At 31.3% G+C, this 16,631-nt stretch overlaps 1 protein-coding gene across 1 annotated transcript; it reads left to right on the forward strand.

Annotated features, from left to right (window-relative positions):
* Positions 1 to 5,894: 5,894 nt before the first annotated feature.
* LOC123883951 lies at positions 5,895 to 6,466 on the forward strand. Its single transcript, XM_045932925.1, has 2 exons — positions 5,895 to 6,204; positions 6,311 to 6,466. Exons 1-2 carry the CDS (start codon positions 5,913 to 5,915, stop codon positions 6,367 to 6,369), a joined length of 351 nt encoding a protein of 116 aa, XP_045788881.1. The 5' UTR covers positions 5,895 to 5,912; the 3' UTR covers positions 6,370 to 6,466.
* The last annotated feature ends 10,165 nt before the right edge of the window (positions 6,467 to 16,631 follow it).

A 16,631-nucleotide genomic window follows, 5' to 3' on the forward strand; every position in this document is an offset into this window, starting at 1 on the left:
ATCTAAATTTAGACTTGAAAGATCATGAGCCTCCTCAATAGCTGTCACCTTCATATCAAATCTTTTAGGCAAAGATCTGAGTATTTTTCCAACTAGCTCCTCATCTGAGATAGGTTTTCCAAGTGCATCAAACGAATTTGCAAAATCAAGCACATTCATCTGAAAGTCATGAATGGTTTCTTCCTCCTTCATTCTGAGATTCTCAAAATTGGTTTTGAGCATCTGAAGTTTAGATAGCTTAACTTTTGATGTTCCTTCATGAGCTTTTCTCAGAACTTCCCAGGCATGCTTAGCAGTAATACATCTCTTAACAAGCCTGAACATGTTTGCATCCACACCATTAAAAATAGCATACAAGGCTTTGGAGTTGCCAAGTGCCAGATCATCCTCATCTTTAGTCCATTCATCATTTGGCTTTTTGACATCAGTTTTATTGCCATCTTTGTCAAGAACCATTGGTGGTTCCCATCCACGTAACACAGCCTTCCATGTCCTGCTGTCAATTGATTTTATGAAAGCCTCCATTTTAGATTTCCAATAATCATAGTTTTCAGGACCTGTCAGTAAGGGGGGTTTAGACACTGACCCTCCTTCTTTATCCATTGTACCAGAAAGTACTCTCCCTGGAGCTCACCCAAAATAACAGAACAGGGTGCCTGCTCTGATGCCAATTGAAATTCTGGTATCACTAGAATGATGTTGCCTAAGATGTCCCAACAACTACTTTATGATTAATGTTGTTTCTTTTGTTGGCACATCTTATATAACATATAAAAAACTGACAGAAAGTAAATAAATGACACAAGTAATTGTTAACCCAGTTCAGCCAACTGCCTACTCTGGGGGATACCAATCCAGGAAGGAAATCCACTAATAGCTCTAGTTACTAAGACCTCCAGCAAACCCTAGGATTTACGCCTTACACTAAGACCTCCAGCAAACCCTTGGTTTACGCCTTATAACCTCGACACTACTCATGCAACTTCTGCCTAGGAACTTCCTAGACATGAGATCCCATCTCACTTCCACTCACACAACACAACCTGTGTTGATTATACAATGATAAGAATGATGTGGCGACAACTTGCCAAGACAACACTTCACTTTTGCTTAAAAGCTTCAAGTGAATCACACACGGTAAACTCCGTACTTCAAAGCTTAGGAGTAACCTTAAAATAACAAACTCACTTCTTAACTTGTGTTATAGAATCCACAAGCAAGAATTACAATCAAATAATAAAAGACTCAACAAAGACTCAATATGTGAACTAATATTTTTCCATAAGATGCTTAGTCTTGAGCTTGGTCTTCGTATATATAATGATTAGGCACGCTCCTCTTTCTTCACAAATGCTCAGACGCTCCTTGAGAATCATAAAGGATGATCTGATATTTTTTTCAATCTTCATTAAGGATATATCAAGACTTTCCAAAAGTGTTTAAAGGACTTTATGTGATAGGATAAGTCATCCAGCTATTCCATTAAGTTTGTCTTATCCTTAAAGCTCCTGATCAGATCAAATCTCCATTGAGCGTGCTCTTTAAGTGGATTTCCATAAATAGCAGATGCTCTCATAAATGCGCGAGATTTCCTTGAATAAAAAGGATGTTGTAACATGTTTTCCAACATCTTGTTAGTATATTTGTTTTAGCAAAATTAAGCCAATTCAAATATCCAACAAAAATGATCTATGCATTTTTGAGGGACATGCCAATTAGACATAGCAGCCAAAAGCTTAACAGAAATTGATAATTTGGATTCCGAAGCTCCTTCATAAATGGGTTGGTTTGCAGAGATCAATTTATTGTAAAATTGTTGAGGTTTTTCATTGGGTACATTAGTGTCACCATCTGTCTCATTTTCCATATTAGCATTCACATTGGGGACATTGGAAAATGGCCTAAAAGCATCATAAATCATCTCATTCATTGCTTCAAATTGATCTTCATCGCCATCATCCTCACCACCACTAGAATGACCACCACTGTCTACGTCTTGATCCTCTTCTCCATGTTCAGTCCATATATAATAGTTTGGCAGAAAACCAAATTGGTACAAGTGATGTCTGACCTCATTAGTCGTCTTCAAGTCAATGCACTTGCATTTTATACAAGGACATCTTATCTCTCCATGGTTTAAAAATTGCGGTTGTTCCATAGCCTTGCTAACAAACTCTGCAACTCCACTAAGAAAGCTATCTTTCAAACCAAACCTATTAGGATTTATTCTATCATACATCCAACTACGATCCATTTTCTACATGAAAAACATCAAATTATGAACTATGACAAAACTAGTTGAGTACCTCTACCTTCGCACAAGGCTCAAAATTTAAAAACTACTTACCAAATGGATCCACATAACTAATGTATTAAACAAGTCATGGATGGAATTTGCTATTTTAAGATTAAAGCATGAACACAAAACTATTGTATCAAGTCATCAGCTAACAACGGAATCACATAGGAAATAAACCTCAGATGTAAGTACACCACAAAAATTATTAGACTATGAAAACCATTGCATCAACTCATAAGCTAACAACAGAATCACATAGGAAATAAACTTCAAATGAAAGTAGACTACAAAAATTATTAGACTACGAAACTATTGCATCAACTCATAAGATAACAACAAAACCACATAGGAAATAAACTTCAAATGAAAGTAAACTACAAAAATAAACTTCAGATGAAATAAACTTCTAGTAATGTTCAAATTGTGTTGCTGAAACTCCAAGTTTTCGGACAAAAATTATTAATTTTGTTGTTCTGGATAGTACTAGTGTAATCTTGTGAAAATGGTTATTAACCTGAGTTTGAATTAATCAGGAGGTTGTTCTAGTTTGACCTTAATTTTATAGCTACTGCACTAGTTTCAAATAAGAAACAAGCTCAAGAGGAACATGGCAGTTTGAAAATTTAAATTGGATTGTTAGCTTTTTGAAAATTAAAAGGATGTGAAATTAGTAATTAAATGCTCAATGAAGGGTGGTCTTTGGAACTGTATATGTCATCTGTTATCGCTATCCTAACAAACTCCTCAATGAAATGGTTTTTTCACTTAAGAGTTTGGGACCACTAGTGCAGGCAAGAAAATTGAGGGGACACAAGTAAGGGTTTGAAAATTAAAGGGACTTGGTTAGATATGGTTTTGGAAATTTAGGTAATAACACTGTCAGGACATACATATAATGATAATAAAAAATGCATGTTTAGATCAGTTTAGGTGAATTAATTTTAGTTAAAAGTAAGTTTTAGGTAAAATTATTTATACTAAGATACATTCACATGAAAGTGAACAATATATTTGAGTGTAAAAGTCACATTTAGAGACAAAAACTATAAATACTAGTTTGAAGATAGAATCAAATTCTAATCACTGTTAGAGACACTAAACATATCAAAAATCAATTATAAGTCCTAAAGAATCACTTTTGGCTCTCCCAAGGGACTTAATTGACCATTACAACTCACTGTTTCTCTGAATTTTCGGTTACATAATTTCACTATAATTTCCATTGATCAAAAGTATGATTTTTCCTCCTTTCATATTTTACGGTTACATTGTCTTTAGTAGTCTCTTGATAATTTCATTGATCACAATTAAAAAACCTACAACTAAAAGGTTACATAATTTCACTATAATCTTCCATTCAGTGAAATTACTATAAGTGAATCCAAACATGAACTAACTCAAAATTAAAAGACAAGAGATTAAGGAAGACACTTGTTAGAACATGAAGTGCAGAAATTAACACAAACAATGTTGTCCAAAACTTGCACAACAAAAAACAGTTTCAATTAAACAAAAATGATCAAAATCGATTCAAAAAATAAAAATGAAAATTGAATTAACGAAATCAAAAACCCTAACTGAGAAAAATTAACAAGTCTCTATATATGTGTGAATGAGCAATACTCAACTTGGTAGTGTGACTGTGAGAGCTGAAGAAGAGATGAAGTTACTTACCTTGGAACCGCGAGAACGACGAATAACGGCAAAGAGATTGACGTTCTTGACGGAGGATTGTTCTTCGATGGCGGAATGAACGACGGATGGAGAAGGCGGAGGATTATTCTTTGACGGCAGAGTGAACGGTGGATTAGGGTTAAGAAACCATGTTTGCTTATTATCTCTGTATCTCTTTCGTTTTAGCAATTTGGGATTTGGGAAGAAAAGAAAAATTGTTTTAAGACATATATGGTATAATAATAAATATAATGATTATAATATTGCTGATCAGTGGGAAAATGAAAAAACAAAGTGGGAAAATGAAAAATTGGGAAAATTTTGGCGCTTAACAATTAGTTTTTTTTATTTAATTTATTATATTGATCATTAGAGTCCGTCTGTGTAGACTCTATAAATTTATTAAAAAAATATAAAATGTTTGAGTCCCATTTAATAGACGCTAAGATGGGTTCGTTCTTTATTTTTCCTTAGCGTCTTCATAGTGTCTCTGAAAGTAGACGCTACCTATAATCATTAAATTAAAATAAAGATTTATAATAGAAATTGATTAGCGTCTATCTAGCAGACTCAAATGGGACACTTGTAGCGTCTGTGTCGTGGCCGACGCTACACTTTTTGATGCTACAAAGCAGTTTTGTTGTAGTGTTAACCCAGTTCAATGCAAACCACAGCTACTCTAGGGGATACCAATCCAGGAAGAGAAACTCACTACTATGAATTAATACTTAGTCTTACAACGCATACCAAAACCTATTGATATGTATGCCTTTTCTTAATCCTAGTGGTTTGGGACCAAACCCACAGGTTATGCGTTTTTAGCTGTTCAAGTGTTGGTGAAGCTCCTCTCTGATTGCGACATGGGAAAAAGGGGTTTTACGTGTATATAAAGTCTACTTATTTAGGTTGTTTTGTATATTTAAAGAGTACAATATTTGATTCAATAATTTCTATAAACATGGTTTTACTAAATTAAATACAATAGTATTATTTTTGTAAAGAAGATTGTAATACCTAGAACCAATGTTTATAAATAACTTTCAATTTTTCCGTTGCGTATTTCTGAAAAAGAGTTAATAAAGGTAGAATCACTACAATAATGGGTTTGGGTGTTACACACATTGCTATCATTTCAATTAGGATAATGATCATAAATTTATCATGGTCCATTCATTAGCGTTGTAGAACCATATCCTTTTACGAGACAATCTTCTCTTTCTCAATTTGTTCTACATTATCAATTAGTAGATCATCCTAGTAGGCAATAAACATATAATTAGAGACACTAGGAAACTCATGTCGACATCCGTTAAACTTTTTTGTGCTTCTTGATTTCGTGTTTCTTCAAGAGAAATCTCTAACAGGGCGCTTTCCATCTTTTTATAAGTATCAGGATTGGCCCCGAAAATTTGGAAGCCCAACCACAAATGTTAAAAACGAACTCTTAATAAAAAAATGTAAAAAGTTTCAAAAAGAATTATCCTTATCTAAATAGTAAATAAAATCAATAACATAAAAAAAAAAGTCATATTTGTATCGAACATAAATAAAATATCCTTATTCTAATGAAAGACATATTAAAAGATATAACTGAGCCACCATTAAAAAAAAAAAATATCACCGAATATATAGGTTTTGAATTACATGTTAAAGGGTTGGGCATGATTTCTATCAACCTTTTAGAAAGAAACTATTTTTTCTTTACTAAGAAACTATAAAAACATCGGTTTATGGATGTATTATTTATTAACCTTGTTTAGATTATACTCTTCTTCATTTGTTTCACAAATTTGTTACAAAATCAATTTTGTTAAGTCCATTATATTTATTATATATAAATGTACATTTATGTCCATGCTTATAAATTGAGGTTGTTTTATTCAATTTTTATTATCAAATCAAATTTAGCATATAATATCAAAATTAACATCGAAGAATTATGAAAATGTGTGAGAAGAAAAAGATTGTTTCAATATGTGTGATGATAATGTTAGTTATGGCACACGCTGATAATTCTCCTCCACCTCCATCACAACCTAGTTCACCAACTGGTCGAATCGCTTGTCTTGCCAAATGTGCTTTTAAATGTAAACGCTTCAAAACAAGAATTCCATTATATGCAGGTTGTGTTGCTGCATGTACATTATTGAAATGTCATAAAGTATTGTCAAAAGTTACTTATGATTGTGCAACTAATTGTTCGATGTCCAAGACCTTTAACATCAACACTGGTACATATACTTATACTTTTGTCTCTTATATTTTTATAAGAATAATCTTATAAATAATGATTGCCTTATTTAATTGTGCTTCTTACAATAAATGTCTTTTTCGCAGATGCCGGTGGTGTTAATGATATCGTGAATTCATGCTTGAAATCTTGCAAAAACAAATAAAAATGTTACATCTGTAAATCAATGGTTTTAGGAAAAAAGTTGATATGAGAAATTCTATGTAGAATTGGTAAGGTACTGACGTTGTAATGAAATTTGATTACACAAATAATAAAATAATTTCATCTCATTATTATTCTCTCACATTGTGATATTTTGTTACAAAATTGACAAAAGATACGATTGAACGTATGTGTAATTATTTCTGACGTTTTAGTGCAAACATGATTAGTTTTTTGTAATTTTTAATTATGTCGTAATAATGAGTATTATAATTAATTTTAAATATATATTTTTAGTGAAAACTCTTTTTTCACTTGTTCCTATATTATAGGTGTAAAAACAATTACAATCATCGTAAAGAATGAAATCCACAAAAAAATTTATAGTGGCTAATTTTAAAAAAATTATATAATTTTTATATTTAGATTATTTTAATTTGAATAAATGTTTTTCCATTATGGGTTGTCGTTTAATATGATTACGAAGAAAGTCAGCCATAATTTGTATAGGGGACTAAATGATACAAGTATTTTAAAAATAAAATTAGATATATAATTGTAGACCTGATAACCCATTATATTGATCGATTTTGTTTATGTGAAAATATTCTAAAGCATTCCTAATAAATTTGAATTTTTTGAATTAGACTTAATTATTTAAAAAAAATTAAAGACGGATCATTGAATAAAATGCTTACATTCTTTCCATCAATTTATTGCTTAAAAAATTGGTATAAAATCTCTGACATCTAAGAAGAAATTTGAAAAAATTTGAAATCCTGTTCTCGGCAGGACAGATGTCATACACGATGTCTAGGACAACTGTGTAGATTGCCAGATTTCTCAGACAATTAGTTTGACAACTTGATCGCAGGATCAATTTAATTATATTGAAGTAAAATACTAAAAATAATAACGACACAAGTAATTGTTAACCCAGTTCAATGCAAACCACAGCTACTCTAGGGGATACCAATCCAGGAAGAGAAACTCACTACTATGAATTAATACTTAGTCTTACAACGCATACCAAAACCTATTGATATGTATGCCTTTTCTTAATCCTAGTGGTTTGGGACCAGACCCACAGGTTATGCGTTTTTAGCTGTTCAAGTGTTGGTGAAGCTCCTCTCTGATTGCGACATGGGAAAAAGGGGTTTTACGTGTATATAAAGTCTACTTATTTAGGTTGTTTTGTATATTTAAAGAGTACAATATTTGATTCAATAATTTCTATAAACATGGTTTTACTAAATTAAATACAATAGTATTATTTTTGTAAAGAAGATTGTAATACCTAGAACCAATGTTTATAAATAACTTTCAATTTTTCCGTTGCGTATTTCTGAAAAAGAGTTAATAAAGGTAGAATCACTACAATAATGGGTTTGGGTGTTACACACATTGCTATCATTTCAATTAGGATAATGATCATAAATTTATCATGGTCCATTCATTAGCGTTGTAGAACCATATCCTTTTACGAGACAATCTTCTCTTTCTCAATTTGTTCTACATTATCAATTAGTAGATCATCCTAGTAGGCAATAAACATATAATTAGAGACACTAGGAAACTCATGTCGACATCCGTTAAACTTTTTTGTGCTTCTTGATTTCGTGTTTCTTCAAGAGAAATCTCTAACAGGGCGCTTTCCATCTTTTTATAAGTATCAGGATTGGCCCCGAAAATTTGGAAGCCCAACCACAAATGTTAAAAACGAACTCTTAATAAAAAAATGTAAAAAGTTTCAAAAAGAATTATCCTTATCTAAATAGTAAATAAAATCAATAACATAAAAAAAAAGTCATATTTGTATCGAACATAAATAAAATATCCTTATTCTAATGAAAGACATATTAAAAGATATAACTGAGCCACCATTAAAAAAAAAAAATATCACCGAATATATAGGTTTTGAATTACATGTTAAAGGGTTGGGCATGATTTCTATCAACCTTTTAGAAAGAAACTATTTTTTCTTTACTAAGAAACTATAAAAACATCGGTTTATGGATGTATTATTTATTAACCTTGTTTAGATTATACTCTTCTTCATTTGTTTCACAAATTTGTTACAAAATCAATTTTGTTAAGTCCATTATATTTATTATATATAAATGTACATTTATGTCCATGCTTATAAATTGAGGTTGTTTTATTCAATTTTTATTATCAAATCAAATTTAGCATATAATATCAAAATTAACATCGAAGAATTATGAAAATGTGTGAGAAGAAAAAGATTGTTTCAATATGTGTGATGATAATGTTAGTTATGGCACACGCTGATAATTCTCCTCCACCTCCATCACAACCTAGTTCACCAACTGGTCGAATCGCTTGTCTTGCCAAATGTGCTTTTAAATGTAAACGCTTCAAAACAAGAATTCCATTATATGCAGGTTGTGTTGCTGCATGTACATTATTGAAATGTCATAAAGTATTGTCAAAAGTTACTTATGATTGTGCAACTAATTGTTCGATGTCCAAGACCTTTAACATCAACACTGGTACATATACTTATACTTTTGTCTCTTATATTTTTATAAGAATAATCTTATAAATAATGATTGCCTTATTTAATTGTGCTTCTTACAATAAATGTCTTTTTCGCAGATGCCGATGGTGTTAATGATATCGTGAATTCATGCTTGAAATCTTGCAAAAACAAATAAAAATGTTACATCTGTAAATCAATGGTTTTAGGAAAAAAGTTGATATGAGAAATTCTATGTAGAATTGGTAAGGTACTGACGTTGTAATGAAATTTGATTACACAAATAATAAAATAATTTTATCTCATTATTATTCTCTCACATTGTGATATTTTGTTACAAAATTGACAAAAGATACGATTGAACGTATGTGTAATTGTTTCTGACGTTTTAGTGCAAACATGATTAGTTTTTTGTAATTTTTAATTATGTCGTAATAATGAGTATTATAATTAATTTTAAATATATATTTTTAGTGAAAACTCTTTTTTCACTTGTTCCTATATTATAGGTGTAAAAACAATTACAATCATCGTAAAGAATGAAATCCACAAAAAAATTTATAGTGGCTAATTTTAAAAAAATTATATAATTTTTATATTTAGATTATTTTAATTTGAATAAATGTTTTTCCATTATGGGTTGTCGTTTAATATGATTACGAAGAAAGTCAGCCATAATTTGTATAGGGGACTAAATGATACAAGTATTTTAAAAATAAAATTAGATATATAATTGTAGACCTGATAACCCATTATATTGATCGATTTTGTTTATGTGAAAATATTCTAAAGCATTCCTAATAAATTTGAATTTTTTGAATTAGACTTAATTATTTAAAAAAAATTAAAGACGGATCATTGAATAAAATGCTTACATTCTTTCCATCAATTTATTGCTTAAAAAATTGGTATAAAATCTCTGACATCTAAGAAGAAATTTGAAAAAATTTGAAATCCTGTTCTCGGCAGGACAGATGTCATACACGATGTCTAGGACAACTGTGTAGATTGCTAGATTTCTCAGACAATTAGTTTGACAACTTGATCGCAGGATCAATTTAATTATATTGAAGTAAAATACTAAAAATAATAACGACACAAGTAATTGTTAACCCAGTTCAATGCAAACCACAGCTACTCTAGGGGATACCAATCCAGGAAGAGAAACTCACTACTATGAATTAATACTTAGTCTTACAACGCATACCAAAACCTATTGATATGTATGCCTTTTCTTAATCCTAGTGGTTTGGGACCAGACCCACAGGTTATGCGTTTTTAGCTGTTCAAGTGTTGGTGAAGCTCCTCTCTGATTGCGACATGGGAAAAAGGGGTTTTACGTGTATATAAAGTCTACTTATTTAGGTTGTTTTGTATATTTAAAGAGTACAATATTTGATTCAGTAATTTCTATAAACATGGTTTTACTAAATTAAATACAATAGTATTATTTTTGTAAAGAAGATTGTAATACCTAGAACCAATGTTTATAAATAACTTTCAATTTTTCCGTTGCGTATTTCTGAAAAAGAGTTAATAAAGGTAGAATCACTACAATAATGGGTTTGGGTGTTACACACATTGCTATCATTTCAATTAGGATAATGATCATAAATTTATCATGGTCCATTCATTAGCGTTGTAGAACCATATCCTTTTACGAGACAATCTTCTCTTTCTCAATTTGTTCTACATTATCAATTAGTAGATCATCCTAGTAGGCAATAAACATATAATTAGAGACACTAGGAAACTCATGTCGACCTCCGTTAAACTTTTTAGTGCTTCTTGATTTCGTGTTTCTTCAAGAGAAATCTCTAACAGGGCGCTTTCCATCTTTTTATAAGTATCAGGATTGCACTAGTGCAGAAAGGGGATTCCACTACCGGCCAAATAGGGATTCCACTACTGGCCGCGGCCGGTAGTAAATACACTCGTCGTTGTAAGTCAATACTTTCCACGACGGGTCTTTTTATACCCGTCGTGGTATGTCAGGTTTCTACTGTATTATTAATTAAATTTATGAGGATTCCACTACGGGTATTTACAAATACCCGTAGTGGTATGTATGAGATTCCACTACGGGTATTTTCAATATCCGTAGTGGTATGTATAGTTTTCATTTTTTTTTTTATAGTCTGGGATTCCACTACCGGTATTTGTAAATACCGGTAGTGGTATGTGTGGTTTTAATTTTTTTTTTTTAGAATTGAGGATTCCACTACTGGTATTAACAAATACCCGTAGTGGTATGTATTGTTTCCAGTTTTTTTTTTTTAGAATCTGGGATACCACTACGGGTATTTAACAAATACCCGTAGTGGTATGTATTGTTTCCAGTTTTTTTTTTTTAGAATCTGGGATACCACTACGGGTATTTAACAAATACCCGTAGTGGTATGTATTGTTTCCAGTTTTTTTTTTTTAGAATCTGGGATACCACTACGGGTATTTACAAATACCCGTAGTGGTATGTGTGGTTTTCATTTTTTTTTTTTTAGAGTCTGGGATTCCACTACCGGTATTTGTAAATACCGGTAGTGGTATGTGTGGTTTTAATTTTTTTTTTTTAGAATTGAGGATACCACTACGGGTATTTACAAATACCCGTAGTGGTATGTATGGTTTTCACTACTGATTGTTATAAATATCAGTAGTGGTATGTTAGTTTTTTTTTTTGTTTTTTTGTTTTTTTTTGTTTTTTTTAATTCCTGTGCCTGCATATTAATATATGGCGCCCTTCCGGCGCATAAATTATACGTTCTTTTAGTAGGTAATAACGCAAAAGAAAATTGTCATAATTTCGAATATTATTTTCCACAATTCATTGTCAATTCCTAACAAGTTACACATTCAATACATTAAAATCACAAAACTTAACATTATCACTAATTATATCTATTCTAATTCCAAGCATACAGCCCCCTAATATACACAAAAATCAAAACTAGCTCTATCCAATTCCAAAACAGCAACTCAAACTACCAATTCCATGACAGTCCAAAACAGCAAGTCCAAAACAGTGGGATGCACCCGAGCCAAATTACCAATTCCATCACCTGATCTGCTTCCAAGACTCAAACTAAAGCTAATAACCAATTCCTCATCACCCTGCAGAATCTCAAATTTGACAGAAAGTGTTCAAATTTGACAGAATCTCAAATTTTCTCTTTTTTGCATAAAAATAAACAAGTGTAAACTAAAATTGCTGCAATGTATTGAATAGACCAATTTGCAAAAACAAAGTTCAAATAATGAACTATTCTATAACTCACCAGATAAATCTTAACCCTCCAATAACGACAAAAAATATGTTGACCAACGTAATCGCAATTCATACATCTCCTCAGCTGTTAACTCTTTTGGGTCATTAAATACCTACAATAAGTAAATAATAATATAAAACTATTCTTGACTCGGTTATAAAAAATTATTGATGTATAAAAAATAAAAATTATTACCTCCATCCAAGAATCAGTTATCTTAGCAGTGACAATGTCCAACATATTTTTCATTACATAGTATCCACAGTCATTTGAATTATATTGTTTCCTCGCCTACAAATTATATATAGTAACATTTGATCAAAAAATACCACACTTACTTATCAAAAAAGTAAATATATATAAAGTTAGAATACCACACTTACTTGTGGATAAAGCCATACGGTATTGTTCTTTCTATTGCCATTCGCCATTTGATCAACCGTAAAAACACTAATTCATAAGAAAAAAAAGCCGCATAAAATCATATAAAATTTGTAATAATTTATGTTTATAGTATATAACCAAAACCCCTAAAGTATAAACTTAATTACCTTGAAACAATTTTCTCCATTATTGGATTAAGTTTCCAATGTAGTGAACAAATAACAACCACGGTATTTATCTTTGGACAAAGTATTATCAACTGCCAATGTCCTCTGTACGCGTGCGTGGAAGAACAGTATTATATTGTTAATAACTATGAGTTATAAAAAATAAATAAGTATTAAAAAAATACACAAATTCATACAAACTTACCCATGGTTAAATGGTAATAATTGACACTCTTTCTTTTCATTTTCTAACTTATGCTGGATGTATTTCTTGCATTTACTTTGAGATATTCTGTTGCGTTAAAAACACACTTAGAGCAAGTGTACTCTAGCGCAGAAGTAGTATAAAAGATTATCGTATCCACAGGGATTAATTAACAAACACCAAACTAGTTAAGATTATTTATTATTTAAACTAACGAGTAGTTGAATTGTCATGATAAGTAAAGAGAAAATAATGACGTGTAAGAGTAAGAACAAGAATAAAAACGTGAAGTTTGTAAACCAGTAGAGAGAGGTCTAGGGTCATGGTTTCACTTGCAATATTCGGTTCCCTATGTCTAGTTCCATTTGAATTCCTTTATTTTAATTCAATTACCAATCCCTTTACTAAAACTATTAATCCGTTTGGTCATTCGTGATTAATATTCTTTTTCCTAAATTAACCTTTGTTTGGTCATGCAAAGAGTTGAAATTTAAGAAAAGCATAAAGCACAAAAAGGTTGAATGATTGGAAGACTAAAATCAAAGTTTGGTCATGCAATAATTATAGTCTCATTTATCGTATAGGTCCATCAATTAACTGCAGTACGGTCGCTGATCAATCAATTGATTATAAACATTCATAGGTTGATCATTCCTACTTATGTGATAAAATCAATAGGATAAAATTAATTGAACAAAATACTGAAATTCAAATTAGAAACTAGAACATATAGCTAAGACATAGCAAAAGGAATTTTAATTGCAAGATTCACCATAAACCCTAGAATAGTATTTAGCTATCCATAATCAAAAAGAACACCAACATAGAAATTGAATTCATGAAATTAAGAGTAAGAAATAACCCTAGAATGAAGAAAATATGTTGTTCCAAAGTTCCAATCTTCAATCCAAAGCTTCTCCAATTTTCCTCTCTCAGCCGTGTTACAGAACAGAAGAAAGCATAATATCAATTGAAACCAAGAAGCTCAATTTATAGTTTCAATCACCGCCTGTGTTGATTTCTTAAGTTTTAAGACTTTCCATTGCTTCACCGCCTCAGCCACTTGTGTTTGAGTTGTCAGACATTTTCAACTTGAAATCTCTTTTGTGTTGTGATGCTAGCCGCCCCTGCCACTTGATCTCAAGCTTCAGCTTTTCTCATGACAAAGCACACAAGTTCCTTTAATTTAATTTGGGCCATCGTGACTTTCTTTCACATTTGGGCTTATTTGCCTAAAATCTCACAAAATGATGAGAAGTATATAATTTCATATTATTAATAATAATAATAATAATAATAATATATATCATATTATTTTAAGTGATTCAAAAATTAGATTTGCATTTTTTTATCTTTTCTTCTCTTTTGTATAATATAGAGCAAATCAAGTGAGTTACTTATATAATAATAAATAATTACTCTAAATTAACACAAAAAATATCTACATATAATACACTAAATCAGAGTTTATCAACTCCCCCACACTTAACCTTTGCTTGTCCTCAAGCAAACTTCCTGGCTCAATATATTTTCAAAAAGGATAACAGACATAGCCAAATGAGAGACCAAAAATCATAAGCAATAATGACAGACAATATAAAATATATGGAGTAGTCAAAAAATTGCCCAATTAGAGTCTTATGTCCATGAAGACTACCTTTAAATGAACAGGAGCGCTCTCTCACAATCTCTCAACGTGTTTAGGGACTTTGGAAAATAAGCACTCAAGTTTCCACAAAATGCACATTACCATAAGCTTGTAGTTTGACCGATATCTCCACTAAATAGTCTATATGCATGCAAAAGTTGAGGTCTTACGGGTTGTAACAGGGCCATGGTTAATTCGTGCAAGGTGGGATATAAGAAGAAATGGATAATCAAAGGGGTAAAAATACAAGAAACAAATAGCAACCTTTGAAACCAAAATGGAGCTCCTATATATACTTTTAACTGTTGCTTCAAACTCCAAATCAACCCCTCTTCCTTTCTTTTCTACAAAAGTGTGCTCTTTCAATATTTTTTTTTTTTTTTTCTTTCTTCTTTCTATCATGCTCATAAAACAATTGAGCAACTCAAACATGAAAATTCTTATTTTTTCTTCTTTTCTTTTTGGACTTTTTGTTTTGCAATTCTCATTCTTTTGAAAGAAATGTTCACTATAATGACACAACCTACTTCTTTTATTTCTTTCCTTCCTGCTCATCATACATATTTTCTTTTGACAGTACCATGCACATACAATTGAACATCTCAAATATAGGAAATTTTCTTTTGAATAGTTACTCCACTTTCAATTTCAAATGGTTACCACAAAAAAAACAATATACTTAATCATATCTAGGTACCAAGGAAATGCATAATAAAATAGGCTCAAAGTGGGCAACTAAGGATGATTTCAAAACAATAAAATTAAAGGCCAGAAAAAATACCTACAAATGCCCCAACATTTTTCACATGATGCAGATCAATTTTCGCTTTAGCACGGTCACAAGACAAGTTCTAGAATGTGACAAAAATGGGAAACACACTCACACAAAAAGAAGGGGTCAAAACATATACTTAACAAGTAATCCCCTTATAAAGGCTCAAATCTCACATATAGAAGTTTGGTTCACAAAAAGATAGTCCACATAGCACATTATGCTAATTATTAGCTTTCAAAAGACAACCCCAATATAACATTGAACCAGTCTGTCAAATAATATTTTTTTTTTTTAGGGTCCCTCAAAGGCATGATCTCTATTTTTAAACATAATTTTAATCAAAACAAGCCAGAAAAATGCCATCAACAAAACTAATAAAAGGCAGTGTCAAAATATAGTACCTAATAATACCTAAATATAGTACCTAATAATACCTCCCCCACACTAGCAATAAGCATAGTCCTTAATGAAAATTATTCAACTAGGCACAAAACTAAATAAGTGAGTGAGAGAGTAAAAGTGACTTCCCTGAGAGATCTTGCAGACCTTGCAAATCAAGGATGACTTTCCTAACAACAAAAACAAGCATATCAACGTAATAAGGTTAATTAGAATAAACTAAAATATAAAACAATAAACACGGGTTGCCTCCCGCGAAGCGCTTATTTAACGTCCTGAGCTTGACGAGAGCCAAATAATCAATCAGGTGGCTCTCCAAGGGCAAATTTCACCTTTAAGGTATTGCCCCTTCTTAATTTTCTAACCATGTGGTTGACATTATTCTTTCTTTTTCTATGTGGTGGATGAGCATCAAAGTAAAGTGAAATTTTTATCTTGACTATATCCACCATTATGCTAGGATCCTGCAAAATAGGAAATTTTTCCAAAGAATCCTGCATTCTTAAATCACTGAAACTGTTATGAATAACCACATTGTCAACATAGGAAGAAATAAAATGAGAGAAATTTTCAATTGAATTTAAAGCTTTCAAAACATCATCTTCCTTACCACACCTTAAATTTACCTTTCCCTTGTGAACCTCAATTACAACATCACCAATTGTTAATATAGTTTGACCCAAAATGATTGGCGATTCTTTACTTTCTTCCATATTGAGAACCACAAGGTCTTGTTCTTCATCATTGCTCTCTTCAGTAAGAGCTTCTTCATTTTCTATGGACACATGCTCCTCATGCTTCAATTCTTCACTTAAGTCTACACGACTAATGAGAGTGACATTTTCATGTTCTTCCTCTTGCTTGGGCTCAAGATGTGTGGATATTGAGTCTTTAGGTTTTTGAGATAACTCAGTAAGAG

Source organism: Trifolium pratense, linkage group LG5 (assembly GCF_020283565.1).
Source record: "Trifolium pratense cultivar HEN17-A07 linkage group LG5, ARS_RC_1.1, whole genome shotgun sequence".
Classification (NCBI taxonomy): domain Eukaryota; kingdom Viridiplantae; phylum Streptophyta; class Magnoliopsida; order Fabales; family Fabaceae; genus Trifolium; species Trifolium pratense.